Source organism: Diuraphis noxia, unplaced genomic scaffold, assembly GCF_037042655.1.
Source record: "Diuraphis noxia isolate RWA-SAM2 unplaced genomic scaffold, SU_Dnox_SAM2 contig0005, whole genome shotgun sequence".
NCBI lineage: Eukaryota > Metazoa > Arthropoda > Insecta > Hemiptera > Aphididae > Diuraphis > Diuraphis noxia.
The window spans coordinates 21,296,610-21,315,163 of record NW_028301715.1 but is presented as its reverse complement, the minus strand read 5'-3'; the positions used below and the strand labels follow the sequence as shown (position 1 = coordinate 21,315,163).

The 18,554-nt window shown below is 24.7% G+C and overlaps 1 protein-coding gene across 1 annotated transcript; it reads right to left on the bottom strand.

Annotated features, from left to right (window-relative positions):
• Nucleotides 1-321: 321 nt before the first annotated feature.
• On the bottom strand, nt 322-17,124 carry LOC107162014 (peptide transporter family 1-like). The gene is made up of 15 exons (XM_089229138.1): nt 16,784-17,124; nt 9,986-10,058; nt 9,756-9,897; nt 8,754-8,846; nt 7,630-7,904; nt 5,526-5,608; nt 5,107-5,280; nt 4,372-4,623; nt 3,684-3,932; nt 3,499-3,602; nt 2,361-2,477; nt 1,592-1,688; nt 1,395-1,523; nt 1,217-1,324; nt 322-850 (listed from the first exon to the last, which is right to left on the bottom strand). The coding sequence occupies exons 1-15, from the start codon at nt 16,784-16,786 to the stop codon at nt 713-715; spliced, it is 2,037 nt and encodes a 678-aa protein (XP_089085264.1). The 5' UTR covers nt 16,787-17,124; the 3' UTR covers nt 322-712.
• Between the last annotated feature and the right edge of the window lie 1,430 nt (nt 17,125-18,554).

Below are 18,554 nucleotides of genomic sequence, written 5' to 3'. Positions count from 1 at the left end.
CTATAATAACGGAATTCTATTCTATTAATCAATGTTTGCTGGGACATCCTAACTTTATAACATTAATTTCATCTTTGTTATCGTTTGATTGTTCGTATGATTTTTGTGGCAATTATAACATGGAATCTGTCAGAAAAATATAACAATATTTTATTATCCCGGCCTTAACACAAATGATGTAATGGTAATACTCTCGGTGGTCCACAAATGTATGCTGGGGTTAGCCATAAGACATATACATATCAAAATATAATTTTGCCATAACTTTCACGTACAATTATAAGTTATCTAAATATGATAACAAATTAAATAAATAATACATTTCATTTTCAGAATAAATTTAAATTAGTTTTAATATTCATTCATAACAAAATATTATATAGTATATTATATATAATTGTAATCAATAAACGATGGGAGCCAGAGGAGAAGTAATGCTAACGCGGTTCCTCTCTGGCTCTCGATACAAAAAAGAAAATAAGTATATTATATAAAATACATAATAATATAATTAATATAGTTATTAGTTATAGATAATTTAACTTATTTATATAACCGATAAATTGATAAATACATGATTAATAAAAAATATGTATACAAGAATTTGAATAGTTACTTATATAGTTAAAGTTAAAATGTATACAATATAATAAATCAATGAATTAAAAATAAATATCTGCAATATTCTACAATATAAAAAAATAGTATACCTTTAGTTTTGCTTGTTTTGTTCACTATTAGTAATGGGCACGGTGTCATTAGGATTTTTATATTTATATTTACAGCTCATTAAAATAAATATTAACATATCGAGCACCATAAGTCCAGCAAATAACAAATATTCATAAGCCTAAAAAAAAAGTAAGTTAAACAAATAATATTATCAGTAGCACTATTTCAACGAATAAACTTGGAGTGGTAAAGCTCCATATATTTTTCATAAGTTCAATGATCGCTAATTAAACAATGAATAATTTCAAACAATCCCCCCCCCCCCATAATCAGTCCAATAGTCATTTAATAATAGCTATATGTAAGATATATTACTTTAATTATATAAATTAAGAAGTATTAAAACATAAATATTAAATAAATAGTATAAATGATTAGTGTCGGTTTTAAAGTCAGAGGCTCTAAATAGTCTAAACACACAGAAGTGTCCCTCTCCATATTGAACATATAAATATTGCATATAATTATAGTAATTTTTACGTACTTGATTTTCAAAAAACCGTACTTCGGACACGATCACTACCATTAGATTTCCAAACGCTACAGTCAATAAATTAACTGCTGCCAATAAGGATTTCATGTTTGTAGGCGCCTTTAAAATATAATATTATATATTATTTTTGCTTTAAATTATAGTATAAAGTAATTAAAATGTATCTAACTTGAGTAAATGCAAATTCTAATGTCGTGATCGAAAACATAATTTCTGCAGAGGTCATTACAATAATTTGAGGTAATTGCCATGCTAAATGAATAAAATTACCTCTCTCTACAACTACCAAATTTGAATCCTATAAGTTATGTATTTAAAATTAATTAAAGTTCGATGCTAAAAATTATTAAAGCAACAAATACTTACTGTGTGTCCTAAATTACGTTGTAATACAAGCGTGTTTACACTAGCCGGTAAAAAATTTAAATCTGCAATAAATTCTTTGTCTAAAAAGGCTTTATATCTGAAAATTTGTATAATCAGATGTTTAATAAATGTTTATATTAAGTATTAACTATTAATTGTCATCAAAATAGTAACAACAAAGTTTTTTTACATTTAAATAAACATACTTTACACACAATCATGTAACATATAAACACCTGTAAAATAATTAAGTACCTACATGATACTTAATGTTAATTTCACTGAATTTAACATTTTTTTGTAATTATATGTATAATTTTTAAGTACCTAGAACATAAAAACCTATACATTTTTTTTGTTTACCATTTTTATCTCAATATAATTATATTATTAATACTTCTGGAATTTATCTATAGTTATTTATTTTAAAAGAGAGAGAACAGTAAGTACTTAATTCAAAGCTAAGTGTCACACTAATATATATATATATATATTTTTTTAATTTAAGTTTATTGAAAACGTATACATTTTTATTAGAAATAATAGCTTCGACACCTAAAAGATGGCTCCAGTGCCGTATTTAGAACCGTATACCATTATATTATATGCATTTTAGCTATATTAAATACATTATAGTCAACATACAATACTAAGAAATCAATATAATTGCATAAATTAAAAGAACTATTTAAAACAGTTATCTATAGTAATGAAATATAGTCATCATGTATAATCTATAAAATAATTAATAATATAATTTATAGCTTACTTTCCGATTGGTATAGTGTTTGTTGTTAAGGATTTTAAATTAATTTCAATGGCTGTGTTGTTATCCTTATCTTTGAGTGACAAAATTTTATTAGACAAATCACCACTGTTTAAAATTCTAAAAAAATAATATTGATTAAAATAAAATAATATATAATAGATTATCATTATTTATCATTAATCGTGGACGTAAATAGGGAGATAATGAGAGCTTAGCTCACTCTAAGCCATCTTCAGCCCTCCCTGAGATGTGTTACATAATTTTAATAACCACACATTTTACGATTTATAGCTATATAGTTTATCTTTATTATAATAAGTTATATAGGTGATGGTCTAAAAAAATTCACTTAAATCAGTTAAATAGTTAAATATATTCTAAGACTCAAAGAACCTATTGGTATAACTTTTACCTCAATCCATCAAGTATAGTTCAAAAGATATACGATTAATAACAGGAAACACTAAGGAGTTGTATTACATATAAAGCAGAACTGCAGAAGATATATATATTTTATAATTATTTTATTTATTCAATGTACAATAATATATTAATTGACATTTCCAGTGGCGTATTTTCAAATTTTTCTGGGGGGGGGGGGTCCTTAGTTTATACATAATTAATATTAACTATATGATATCATGTAATAGTTACGTCCTTATGCAGTTTTTGTAGGAAGTACTTCGCACTATATTATCGTACTTTGTATTAAGCCGTAACTTGGAAACTGTCGTCAGAATAACATTACTATAAATGTATATATGTATATTTATATAATATTTTGTTCACGGGAAAATACTATGTCCGCGTGACTGCGCGCGCCTACGTAAATCGGGTTCTGCGAATATGTAAGAGTTTTAGTTTTTATTTTTTTTTTTGGAGAGGTTCTGGGGGGGGTCCAATACCCCTGGACCCCCCCCCCGTAAATACGCCACTGGACATTTCATTTGTTTTGAATTGTATCACAGAGAAAATTGAGGGTATACCTATCTATATGTACTGGGTGCAGAAAAACAATTATCTCACTCTTTTTGTTCTTGAAATCTTTAGGGCTCTTCACTATGTATTTAAGAGCGCTATTATATTTACGTCTATGGCTACCTATAACTTATCTTAACTTAAAATTGATTTACCTTACCTTAAAATTGGACTGCCGTTCTTAGGTTTAGTCATGTCATCGAAATAACCAACTCTTTTTAATTCAAGTTTATCTTCTAAGCGAGTCAAAAAATATGACGTCACCTATAATTTTTAATAATAATTGATTTTTTTAAATATATCTAAAAAATACTTGAGTTCTTAATATAATTTTTTCAAGCTAACCTTTCCTTCTACAATGGAAACACTACTTGTCAAATTTAATGTTGACAAATTCGGAGAACACGAAGAATCAGCGATAATAACAATGGGAATCGAAGTTTCGTTAGAAGATAACGTATACCTTATGTCTAAAGTCTCAAGAGAACTTAATTTGTAGACAGGTAAGTTTGTTGAATTGATTGTAATGTTGCAATCAAATCCGTTAAAAACTCTTAGTTGACCTTCACCAGCTGATATTTGAATTGGTTCACCCTAAAATAATAAATAAGGTAACGTTTAAATTATTAATATTATACATGATATTTATAAAGTATGGTATCATAAATTATAATATTATAATATAAGAATAACATACCGATGTTCGAGTACAACTCAAAAATTAATAATATGAAAATCAGAGAATAAAATCTAAAAATAAAATTATATACTATAATGAACACTAAACAGTGTGATTCTTTTTAACAATAAATAATAATATACATCTTAACATCTCAATATATCTCAATGTTTAAGAAAATATATTTTTACACGCATGATTTTTCTCAAAAAAGAATATGATGTTCAATTCATATTCTTTTTCAATAAAACTTTTTTTTCGAATTCTGAAGCATTTTTTTTATTTCTGAGAATAATTTCAATGTTTAGAATAAAAATATTAGAAGTAAATGTATAATATTTCATAAGTACTTACAATTATTTTGTTGTGTACAAAAGCTGATAGTACAAAAGCTAGAGCAGCAAGAAAACCACCTAATGCGATTTTTTGTAATGGTTTTTTTATACCAACTTTAGCTAATAGAGGATAAACAGCGGTTTCGAAAAATGGAATAAATAATAAAACGAGAAGTGGATTCATCACTTGCATTTGATCAGGCTTCATTGTCCAGTTGAGAAAATTAATCCTACCATTCATTAAAGTAGCTTGTAATGTCCAGCGAGAACCCTACAAAGTTTTTTACAAAATACAATTATAGCGTATATTATAATTTATATTATAGCTAGAATAAACATAAATACTATAAGTAAAAATTATTCTGTGAAATTTTGTTATAGATGTTTAATATGATAAATAAATAAAATATATAAATTTAATTTTCGAGTAAGTTATCATTTTAGTAGGTAAATTAATACCCTTTTTTTTCCTGTTCAAAAACCAGGAACGGGTGGGAGCTGTTCAGCACAATACTGCCACCCGTCCCTTAGTAAATTAATACCTATGTAATGTTAAATGTAATAAAATAAAAATAATAAAATAATAACTAATAACTTATTTTAAAAATAGATTAGATTGACTAGGTAAGTCGGTATTAACACCTCACATTATTATTTAGTTGATTTATTTGAATTATATAAACAATTTGTCATTTTTCTAAATAAAATAAAATTACAATAATAATGATAACGATTAATATTCAGTAATTCTTACTTGTTGGTCAAATAAAGCCCAGAAGAATGGGAACGGAATAAATAAATATATCACATCTAGAGCAATGCGTATATCTGAAATTTCTTTTTCTGAAAACTTGTCATCTGCATAACTCAACCAATGACTTTTTTTAGTATTTGATGAGACATGTGATAATCTTCTTTTTATTGCATGCTATACATAGTAACATCATACAATTAATGTACACTATAAAATCATTGCTAGTTTTGTTAAAGTAAGTCTGAATCATTTTTTTGTTTAGAATAAAATAAATATGATATTAATAGTACTCAGTAACGATTATACGGATTAATCGTTTGTATAATTAATTATGACGTTGGTAACGCATTTCCGATTATTAGTGTTTTAATCTGTATAATAATTTATTACATTTAGAATACATGAATATAAAAACTTACATAAATACACGAAAAAGATGTTACAATGACGTTCGATTCTGGTTTTTTAATCTTATATAATCGTTTACCACATACGAAAATAACTAGTTTGGAATAAAAAAAAGATATGAAATATTAATGTACAGGTAACAAAGTTATTTTATAAAATATGTATAACACTAATATAGGCTTAAATTTTACTATAAGTTATATAATAATAAGCTATGCCACTAGAGAACTGTAGAGTATACGTATTGAATTTGGTGTTGCCCTTGCCAAAGATTATTTTTTTTATAAATATACATTTTGTATAAACATGTAAAATATGTCATATTTCAGCTAATTTTAATAATATATGTTACTATATTACTTATATTCTTTATCTGTAAAATATTCTTTTTTCTTGAGTTGAAAAAAAATGTATGTGGAACCTATAACGGTTGAAAAACGAGCAATATACTGTACATCCCCCCTCAAGTCTCAAGCACTCTATAAATATAACTTTTATTGAAAACGCTACTGTATAGTTTAGTTTTTGAGTTTATTAACTTGTTGATAAAACAAAAATCAATATCCTTTTGTGTGAAAAAATAATATAAAATACAGTGCTATTTATATTGTATATGTATATAGGTACATATTGGTTTTAGTGTAGGTACTTTATTGCATGGACAAACGGCGTCTATGTAATACCTTACTTATTTGATCGAGATGGACAATTCGTCTGTGTCAGACTGCATATAAACATTATTACACATGGTAATTGGTATAAATCGAAAGTGGTTCAAACTACTCTCTAAATGTTTCTGGTATTATCTTTATAAGTATAATTTGCAATTTTCACAAAATCGGTCAATTACTTTTTGACTATCGGTATAAACTAGTAGCTATAAACATAATACCTATATTCAATTCTCATATCACTTTTAAGACATAATTTCTTTATTCAAAGCAATAAAGGCATAAAAGAACAACTTTATGCATGATTTTACCTCATCTGCCCGAATATGAATGATAACCATTTGTATCACAAAAAAAAAGCGGGTAAGTCGTGGATGTCGCTCTGCCGTACAGTAGGTTACAAGTAGGTTACTGTAATGGATGGAAATAAATTTGAATCCAATAATATTATATTATCATTGTATACAAAAAACGATTCTGAGCAGAAAAATGTTCAAATCTTAGATTTAAAAAGAAACATTTTTATTAATTTTTAGCTTAAAATAATTTGCAAATTTTCATAATTTTTACGTATGTTGTCAAAATTCAAGCTTTGAATGCTTATAAAAAAAATTGTGATTATATATTTCTTTTATTTTTCAACTGCTAATGTAAAAATATGTTAGGAGCCTTGTATTTAAACTTCAAATCTTAGATCTAAAAAAAAAACTTTTATGAATTTCTACCTATCTAAAATAATTAGAACATTGTCGAAATTTTTACGTATTTAGTCAAAATTTGAACTTTAAATGTTTATAAAAAAAATTGTGACTATGAATTTCTTTTATTTTTCAACTGCTATTGCTATAATATGTTAGAAGCCTTGTATTCAATTTTCAAGCTTTTCTACCCAACAAATACATTTTTATCGATATTAATAGAAAAAAAAAACTAAAAAAGTTGAAAAATTAAAATGTCAGTAAACAGCTCAAAACAAATCTAAATATTTTGAAAATTCAAAATTGTATCAAATATAGAAAATGCCTATATAAACATTCAGTGAAAATTTCAAGTATCTGCGGTCATTTGTTTTAGAGTTACACTAAAATAAAAAAATCGCTAAATGTGAAATCCAATAAATTCAATCATCGTCGCTTATTTTGTATCCAAATATACGCTACGAATTTTTTCCACAATCATCAAGATCAAATTAACTGTTTAATGCACCCAGAAAATAAATTTTTTAACCAACGTACTGCCTAATACACAATTACTACAACCAAAGCAACATACTCGTTCAATGTTATATAAATAGTATTTTTCATTTTTCTATACTATTGAGCTCTACTTGTTATTTATAATAAAATAAAATAATTTATTTAGTTAATGTTGTACACTGTTAAACATTTTATATATATATATATATATATATATATATATATATATATATATATATATGACTTACAAATTGCGATTAGCATTAGCACAGCTGGTACACCGAAAGCTAAGGGGAAACATGTAGTTCGGCCGAAACATTGTACTTCTTTTCTTAGCTCCGGTGTTATTGATGTTGATATAAGAGAACCTGCGTTGATAGAAAAGTAAAATATGGAAAAGAACTTTTGTAGATAAACTTCTTGAGCAGGAAGGTCGAATTGATCACCACCAAATGAGGAAACACATGGTTTTATTCCACCTGTGCCAATTGCAATTAAAACTAATCCCAGTAGTGCTAAGTATCTATAAAATAATGAGATAGGTATTATTTTTAAATGACTCATAAAATATATCATTATCATATAATAAATTAAAATAATTCAATTCAATCATGCTTTATAAAAATGTTCATAAAAAATACTATTATATAATACTCGCCATGTAGATGTATAAAACATTTTAATTTTTAAAATCTCCTAAAAAATGTATATTAAATATACAGATATACATTTTTAGTAATAAAATTTAAAATCAAAATAGAATATTATGTACCTACTTCCAACTTGACACTAATACAAACAGCTGATATGTAATTTACAGTATTCATGAATCTACTAATTACTATAGGTATAACTAACCTATTACATAACCCACAAAATAATCGTTTTACGTGAATAGCCATTATGTGTATATGAGCATCACGCATCATAAAAATTATTAATTATACTATTTTAGTTTATATTACATACATTGACAAATTTATCCATCTAGAATATCCACTTAATGATAATCATTATCGTAGTTTTAATAATAATAAAAGCATAAAATATTGAACTAAAGTAATTAATATTCTCTTCCATTTTGTCAACTATATAAATTCATACATATTTTGAGAGCTAAACTTTTTTTTATAAACATTATGAATTTTTGACATAAATGTATGCTAATCAATAAAATAAATTGTATGTTTTTATCATTGAAACTAAAAACAGTAAGAACCATTATGGTATAATACTATAATTGGCTATAATTAAAAGTAATTTTTTTTTAAATATTTATTTCCAGAATAGTTTTATCTACATTTAGTCAAACATATTATTATAATAATTGTAAACAAATTGTTTCAGTGATATAAATAGTATAATGCATTACCTTTGATAGCTTAAACTAAGTGAAACTGCCAAAGACGACCCAGTTATGACTAAATTTCCAACTGCGTAAATTAGTGAAAGATATAATATAGTTCTGAAAAGAGAATAATTATATGAAATAAGCATTAAACACATAATATTTAAATAATTTTGATATTATTTCTTATTTTTATTAAAAGAAATATTTGATTATACGTTTACAATCTTTTTTTTTCCTGGTTAGAACCGACAGCAGAGGAGAATCTGTTTGCACAATACTACTCCTCTGATACGTTTACAATCTACATACCTACAAGTATACTTAGTACTTACACAATAATAATCTAACAATATTATATAGTATATATAATATAATATATAATACATAATAATATAATATGTAGTATATGGATATAATATATATATATATATATTATGAACTATCAAGGTGTATTAATATCAACTATTCAAATATGTCAAACACGGTTTGTTTTTTGTTATTGTAATTTTACATGCACAGTCGTACAGACTATGGAGCCCATTTTATTTCAAGACGTTGAGAAGGAAATAACTATAAGGAATATATATATTCTATTAATTATAGATATATTAAGGGAAATTAATGACCGAGTAAAGGGTTAAAAATATAATATTTTAATACGAATCCTTTTATAGTTTTAGTAGGAAACAAGAAGCAAGTAATAGAAATAATAGTTGAGTAATTAGGTTCTAAGGTCATAATAGTTTAAACTGTAAAATGTGAATAGTATTGAGAATGTTAATATATCGCAAAGATATTGCTTAGAAATGAAATCTGGTGGATTAAAAAGGAATTCCAGCAGTGATTTTTATTCGGTAATGTAAAATACATTTAGTAAATCATTTCATACATGAATAGCCGAAGTAATAATATTATTGATATAGCTTCATATAGCACAATAAAAAAATTAAATGCCTACAACATCTTAAATTTAATTAAATCATGTTTTTTAATATATAGATAACTTTTTAATGTACTACTTACTTGAATTTTCCTAAGAAAGAATCGGATAGAATAGCTCCAAATAATGGTGAAAAATACGCCATAAAAACAGCCATATGATAAATAATAGTGGATTCGTCTTCATCATATTGCAATATTGATGTAAGATATAATACTAAAACAGCTAATATACCAGACAATACATTCATAAATAATACGAAATAAATAAACATATATTTTATACTAATACTATTAAATAAAAACATAAGTACTTCGAAGTCCATAATATGAAAATCGTTCACAAAATTCTGTGCAGATGATAAACCACACTGACTTTGGGTATGCCTGTATAAACATAAATCAAATATAAATCAACCATCAAAGTTATGCAAAATCAAAATATTTAATGAAAAATCATTTTGATATTTTATTGGAGTTATTTTGTTATTTTTTTTTTGATAAATATACTTAAATATTTGCTCATAACGATTTCTGTTATGCATATAAATTTTAATTTTTGAATGTAAAAGACGTCAAAGTGCCACACCAATTGTTGTGTTCCAATTTCGTGTGGCATTTGGCATCCTCTTAAATATCATAGCAGTATACATTATTATTTATGAATATTAAATATAATGTAAAAAGGAAAAGGCAGGAAAATAACTATTAATTGGAACCTGAATAAACTTAAAAACAAAAAAACTATAATTTCGATGAGTTCGGTAAATTTATACAGGAATATATTGAATATAATATGCTCCATATCTAGAAAAACTTGAACGTCAAACGCTCATAAAATATTACTTTGACATTCCAGTTTTTAGTAAACTTTTTTTGAAGATAGGAAAACTTATGAGGTGAATCTATATTGTCTTAAATTTTCAAATCTTAGAAACTAATAGGAAATTTTTTCATGAATAACATTTTCGTGATTTTGACGAATTTCATCAAAACTCTTAATACAAACGCACATAAAAAATGGCAGAAACCTATGGGTGTCCGCTAGAAATTCTGCCAATTAGGTGTCCAAACTAGGTCTTCGTGCTTACTTCTGGATATAGCGCCATACAAAAAATAAAATAAAAATATTGTGGATTTACGCTCAATTTTTTTAACTTCACTAACAACAACTTATTAGGAACGTTGGCGCCTAGCATAACATTTTCAAGTTTCTTGACTGCTAAAATTTGTTTATTAACATAAATTTAAAAAAAATTAACATAAATCGAAAATTTCGTATACCTATAAATAGCACAAAATAAATCAAAATAATTTGAAAAATTATATGGTTAATAGAAAATGCTAATATGAACATTGAGTGAACATTTTATCTATTTACGGTAATTATTTTTATCGTACCTTAAAAAACCAAAATTTAATTTGTCGAAAATCATTTATTTTTGCAATTTTCTGGGGATTTTGAAAACTTCTGTGAATTTTAAAATTGGACTTCCTGAATACACCAACTAGATTCATTTTTTTATTGGAAAAGATACTGAAGTTGAAAATTGAAGCATTTTTATTATTTATATCATCTATACCTACCTATCAAGTACACGGACATAAAAAACTAAACCACACACATCATTTAAAATCAATAAATTCACTGCTTAGCTCAAAATCTAACAATTGATAAATCGTAATGTGTGAAAAATATGATTTTTTCGTGTTTTAATTTTGCTGCCAATGTTTTTAAGTTTATTATTCTACTTTATTTATTCAATATGATATTCGACATTTTTAGTATTTATATACCCTCAACAAAATAATCTATTAACTAATTAATTTGTTATCTTCATAATATTATTTTAACTATAAAGATTCATAAAACATATTATATATAATATATAGTATTAAGGCAACTGAATAGTTGGTATATCGGTTATCTGAGTGTAAAATATCACGTTATCGTGTAATATAGTTAATAGTTATACTTAAATATTAGCTTACTGCTCATATCTACTATAGTTACTACCGGAGTCTGAATTGCTAATGAACCTATTTATGTATTATTGACAAATACTTTTTAAATTCTGAGTCAAACAAGAAGTTTTATTTAACTAGTTTTACATTAGCGTACATTATTCACGTTCTGGTACTTAGACATTTGGTAGTGTCGATATACCAAGGGCGTAATTAAGGGTTGATGAGAGGGATAGATCCCTCCCCCCAAAAAAACTTTTATTTTACTGCTAACATTTTATATTTGGTATGGTAGGTTACAGAATGAGGCCTACAGATAATGCTAAAAACGGTAGTCAGAAAAAAGTCACGGAATAAAGCCAAGCAAAAAATCCACGGGAAAAAGTCAAATTACAATAACTAAAATATATATAACAATTAAAATTTAAGTATTAAATTAGGTATTATTTAAAAATTGTTTAAACATTATAGGTCAAATATATAAAACATAATTATAACTAAATATATAAAAAAATAAAATTGTTAATATTATTATATACATTGAATAAAAATATATAACATAATATTTTGTGGATATTATCTTGAAATCAATTGATTTATGTCTTACACCCTAGATATGTATAAGTATAATATGTATATACTTTGTACAGGGTAATTCTTTTTTAAATGTACATGTTGTAGTATGAACTACATGCTATCTTGAAATAAATAAATTTATGTATATTTTTAATTTAATAAAATCAATACATTTATTGCTGTTTAAAATCTAAAATATATTTATTACAATGAATAATAAATAATAACATAATTATATTTATACAATATGACAAATAATGTGTAAACATTTTTTAAATAATACCTAATTTAATACTTTAATTTTAATTGTTAGGTTAGGTTAATTGTTACTTATATATATATAATATACTAATTTATAGACTTAATACTACATTTTATTAAATATTACATAGGTACATGTTTACCCAACCAAGTAAATAGTTTTAATATTAATAATATTTATGTTTATATAGGTATTAAAACTAAACTAATTACTATTAGTAAATGATATAGCTGTAATAAAAGATAAAATGCATCAAGATTTTTATGTCAGTGATATATTTTAAGTTACATAGGTAAATTATACTTATATCAATAAATATCTATAACAATTAAAATAATTAAGTATCAAAAATTCATAAATCAAAATGTATATTTATTATTATTTCATTATTAATTTTCATAAATATAATACTGAAGTAAATAACTTGTAAAATTGATTTTTTTTTAAATAGGTAGCTTTAATCTATTTTATTAAAATCGTAACCTATTCTACAATACATTTAGGATTATTTACTGCTGCTTATAAATTAAAATAGTATAAAAATAGAATTAACTCATCCATTGACAATAGGAAGGAATTGTATAAATCAACACGGTATTTCAAGGTTTTGTAATAGCAATATTCAACTCATGGTATTTATAATTTACCGTGTCATGTCAACAGTAAACCGGTTTATTAATCGTATTGATAATCTTCTCAGTGAGTTTTGAGATTTTGACCCATTCGCGAAAAAGAACACTTTCATTTTCATTCGTTGATAAACTTGCTAATATTGTTGGTATTGAATAATATGTTGTTATTAATGTTATTACATAATATATCGTATATATTATACCCATGTCCTATATTATGGTTATTTAATACCTCGTTTAATACTCAATGTGAAATTTAAAGATACTATTTTTTGATTGCCCGTATTCAAAAATGTTGACTGTTACATATTATTTTGTTATTAGTTATTTTATTGTACAAATATTCATAATATTTTGTTATTTATTAATTTATTTAATAATTACTGTAGGGCGTAGTTGACTTCATCAACATATTTTTTGATTTATTATTTGTTTACAAATCATTCCCATATTGATGATCATATTAATTATGATTTATGACTATTAAGAGACAAGTGATCAATAGGCAATATTGTCAATAAATTAGATATTTGTTGTATAACCCACCAAAAAGGTATTCTATGGTAACCTAGCTAGTTTAAATAACGTCCGCATCGTCATCCCCAATATTATGTATATACATTATAATATGTGCAAGGTAGTTGTATTAAATTATAAGATAATATTACTTATCTACTCTAGACTAATTATTTAATATTTAAAGAACAAAAATTAATGTATTATAATTAAGTGTCTGATGTATCTTATACAGAATTTTTTCTTCAGAAAGAATAATAATGATATTGTCAATGTATTTTTATATAAATATATACAACAATACAACATTGACATCATTATTATTTAATGACATTTCTTATGGTTATTTTAAGCATTTTCGTAGTAAATAAATCTTAAAATATAATATAGGAGAAGTACCTACTGATAAATGTATCTGATTGGCTGCTGTAAGAACATCAGTTACTTAAATATTTCATAATGAGAATAAAAATGATTAAATTTATAATAATTTAATAATTTAACTTGAGCAATATAATATTAAAGTGACAATATTATCTCAATATATTTATTTACATTCATTTTTGATTCATTAGATTTTGATGCAAAACAAAAATTATAACACTATAAATTTTAGTAGGTAGGTACTCAATTTTTGTATTCTTGTTTTTATACCACTACTATAAATGAATCCTTATTATGCAATTTACCATAAGCTTAACTGTTATTGTATACATTATGCTATATTATTAAAATTTTTTTCTTTTCATATTTTAATAGAAGTAGTCTATTCATAAATATGATAAACGTAACTGTTAATTCACTTTTTAGAAGGTATTTATATAATATGTTTTAGGTTTCAAGTGTAGCTACTAGTTGAGTAGGAAATAAATTGGTAACTATAATGAGTTTTAATATTATACAAATCAATTAACAATTTTGCTATATAAATGTGTAAATTTCTATAAGTATAAGAACTAAAAAGCTAAGAATTTATCGAAATATTTAGAAAATTTCATTATTGTAAGTTGAGGACAGTTTATAGAATAAAATATTCCTACATGGTGTTGAACTTAAAAAGTTTATATTGTAGATAGTGTCTATATATACTTAATGAGTATTTTTAATCTTTAAATTTCTGAAAGTACAATCAACTTTCTATTAGATTTTCAAGGCGTAGGTATTATAACATTAATATTATGCATTTTTAATAACTAAATAATTTCAAATGATGGTCAAAAAAAATTGTAATTGTAATTTTTACACTTTTTAACAACTTTTTGATGAGGATAAAAATGTTATCAACAACATAAGTCAATAAAATTAAAATGTTAATTTCTTAGAAAATCCTAACTTCATTCTAAAAAATTTCAAGTTTCAATAGTAATTCGTTTTTGAATAATATCTAGAAAAAAAACAATTTTTTTGAAAATTCGCTGAGTAAATATTCCTGTTTCGCTAATGTTTTTTTAATAGTTTTTCCAAAATATTAAAAAAAAAAAATAGTATAGAAATTAACTGATCCTAAATAGAAAAAAATTGCTTGCAGAAACCATATTTCAAAAGTTGAAGTTGAAAACATTCTGCTCCAAAACTTGAAAAAACATTAGAAAAACGCCCACTAGATATATCATATTATATTCCTACTCAGCTCAGAATCAATAATTGAGACCACTGGCTTTACTGTTCATTATTTAATTTTTTATGCGTATGTTTATTAATTATTATAATTTATAATATATTATAAGTATATAACTATAGTATAGTAACTAGTACTACAACTATAACTTATTATAACTTACAATAATTGTATGCAATATACGCTATTACGAAACTCAATAATAAATATTAATACTATTGATTATGATTTAGATTTTAATAATAAGTTTGAAATCACGTTAATATAGTTTTTGTTATAGACACATCTAAAAATGTTTTTCAAATAGGTATGAAACCCAACAAAAAAATCTTAATTTTAAAACTTAAAGATATCAATAACTAAAAATATGTATGGCATTAGTTTCATAAGGCATCAATATACAAAATATGCAGACGTGAAAGTAGGTAATAATACATTAAATTTAATTGATATGTGACAGTTGACTGTTGACTGTTCCACTTCAAATAGAAACGTATTTACGTATAGCGTATATGCGTATTGATACCTACGTAAAATCATTAAGAACCAAATTTAAATTATAATAATGTTTGGATAGACTTTATTGATATTAAATAATTCCATTCGTTGAAAAAAAAACTATAGTTCATATTCTATTATACTAAAAATTAAACTTATTTGTTTAATACACAATGAATGAATGAAGAGATATATTTGTATATATTACCACTTTCTAGTTCCTCTACATTGTATCTATTAGACATCTAAATAATGGTCTATTCGACTTTGAATATTTTGTTTAGTTGAATAATGTTTTAGAATTGATTATTGCATTAGAAAAATGTATTATACATATACATAATATGATCAAAATTTAAATACCTATTCACTACATAAAACTATCTACATACACAGTTTGCACACACACAACAATACTCATCCAATAACGTGTATATAATATTTGATAACGTTTTTATAACTAATTTGTATGTGTGATTTTTGTAAATTATTGATTATTTTTATAGTCATTTTACATTCTATTATAAACAATTAAAATATTATGTAAATACAAGTAGGTACTGGTTATGTTTGAATGAAATTCGATATATTATTATGTATACTTACTGTATTTAATTCACTTAATCCACTTTAATCTTGGTATAGTACACTTTTCCCGGACGCTTTCATAAAATGACTGATCAATGTATGAAAAATTGGATTATTAAAATATTTAAAATTATCATTCGCGTGCATAGCTAAAAATGATCAGGCCTTATGTAGTGCCCAGGTATTGCAGTCTTACAATGCCCATATACCCTACTTTTCCCGTAACATTTAGGTACATTTTGTAATTTATAAACTAATTATTTTAAATCAACTAATAAACAATAAGTTACAAGATACCTATACTATAGTCTATAAGATTTCAAAGTTAATACCGATTATAAACAGTAGTTTTATGTATATAGGTATGTTGGTACCTACTAAATACTAATCATGATTAGTATTATATTAAAAAATTCTAAAACTGACGTATAACCAAAAAAAAAAGCATTGTACTTACCATTATTTGTTATGTAGAAATATTCGTATGTTGTAGTTTTAAAGTTTTTGGGGTGGATTTGGTTTGCTATCTAGCATAATAACAAAATGTTACCAAAATCAACATTTTTAGAATTTTTTTGCATCATTATTAAATACTTTTGTTTGAGAAATAAAATGTAAAATCATTTTTCTATTGATAAAATATTAAAAAAACAACAAAAGTTTATTTCAATTATTTTACTTTAGTGTGGAAGTATTAATAAAACAAATTAATTTTAAGACAAACAACGAGCGTGAACAGTTTACTCTCACTGATTTACAAGTTATAACTGATACAGTGATAACTACATATTTAGTCAGAGCGTTGTACGTCTAACGGTACATAATTGAACAACATAAAAATACAGATGCGAATTATCGAAACACATTTTATATTAGTCAAGGCCAAAGCTAGTTAAACACGAACTATAGAAATCCCCACTTTGGCACTTAATAATAATTTATATACTTACCTAGTACCTACCTAGCTAATACTTGCATCTCAAAATAGTGTAGTGAGTGCCGTATGGAATTAGTCTGAGAATAAATACTTACAATGTTGATAAAATTATTTGTAGGTAAATTGTAATTTATAAATGTAACTATCATAGTCTACGATTTATTATTATTATGTACCTATATAGTTTAGTCCTACTAATATGGTTTTAAACTACAATTTTCATTATTTTAATTACATATAGGTAAAACAAATATTAATTTAACTGTTTCTGTTTAATACTACTAAAATTAAGAGGATGTCAGCGCACTATTTGTTTTCTCTCTCTGGCCCTCGCGTAACATAGACAAAACGCATTTACGAAGAATCATTTTTTCTATGCCTTTAAGTAATTTTAGAGTAAAACCTTCCATTACAAAAAAGATAAAGAATAATATTTTTGAGGGAATGACATATCGATTTTATATTTTATTGATATTTGACTTTCAAAAAAAAAAAAAAAACACTGGACATTTAAATAATGTTTAAATTATTAAGAGACAATATTTAGACCAGCGTTTCCCAACCTTTTTTTACTCAACGCCCCTTTTAAATTTTAAAAATCTCACCCCCCCCCCCCCCAAATCAATTTTTTAATAAGCTATTTAATTTAAGACAAAATATCATTTAACATTTTAACGCTACAATTTAGTTAATTTTAATTTTAAATTTAAAACCTAACCTAACGTCAAGTACCTGTCAAGATAATTATTTTGATATTATTTAAGTGTCTATAAATATTATACCTACATAATTCTGTGGATTACATTAGGTATTTTATTCTACGCAGTTATACATTTAATTACAATCAGTTATAAACAAAAAAAATTTAAATAATAGATGAGCGCCCCCCTCATAAAAACGCCCCCTTCAAAATAAAAAATGCCCACAAGGGGGCGGTAGCGCCCACGTTGGGAATCACTGATTTAGACAAATCGATATGTCATTCCTTCAAAAATATTATTTTCTATCTTTTTTGTAGTGGGAAGTTTTACTTTAAAATTACTTCAAGATATAGAAAAAATTATTCTGCGTATATGCGTTTTGTCTATGTTACGATTGAGCCAGAAAGAGAAAACAAATAGTGTGCTGACATCCTCTTAAAGATGATAAAGTTAAGATCCCAAGAAATGACTATGCTTTAAAGAAAGAGTCAAGTGAATTTAAATTAGTCATACAAAAATTATACAAGTGATGGGTAAACATAGTCATACCTATATTACCTTAAGAACCTAGCTAACTTCCAACGTATGCT

What these genes read in the sequence shown, in the direction of transcription:
- LOC107162014 (XM_089229138.1), bottom strand. An exon ending in TTGTACACAACAAAATAATT is followed by an intron (nt 3,933 to 4,371) that starts GTAAGTACTTAT and finishes TTATTATTTTAG; the next exon opens with GGTGAACCAATTCAAATATC. An exon ending in TTTCCATTGTAGAAGGAAAG is followed by an intron (nt 3,603 to 3,683) that starts GTTAGCTTGAAA and finishes TAAAAATTATAG; the next exon opens with GTGACGTCATATTTTTTGAC.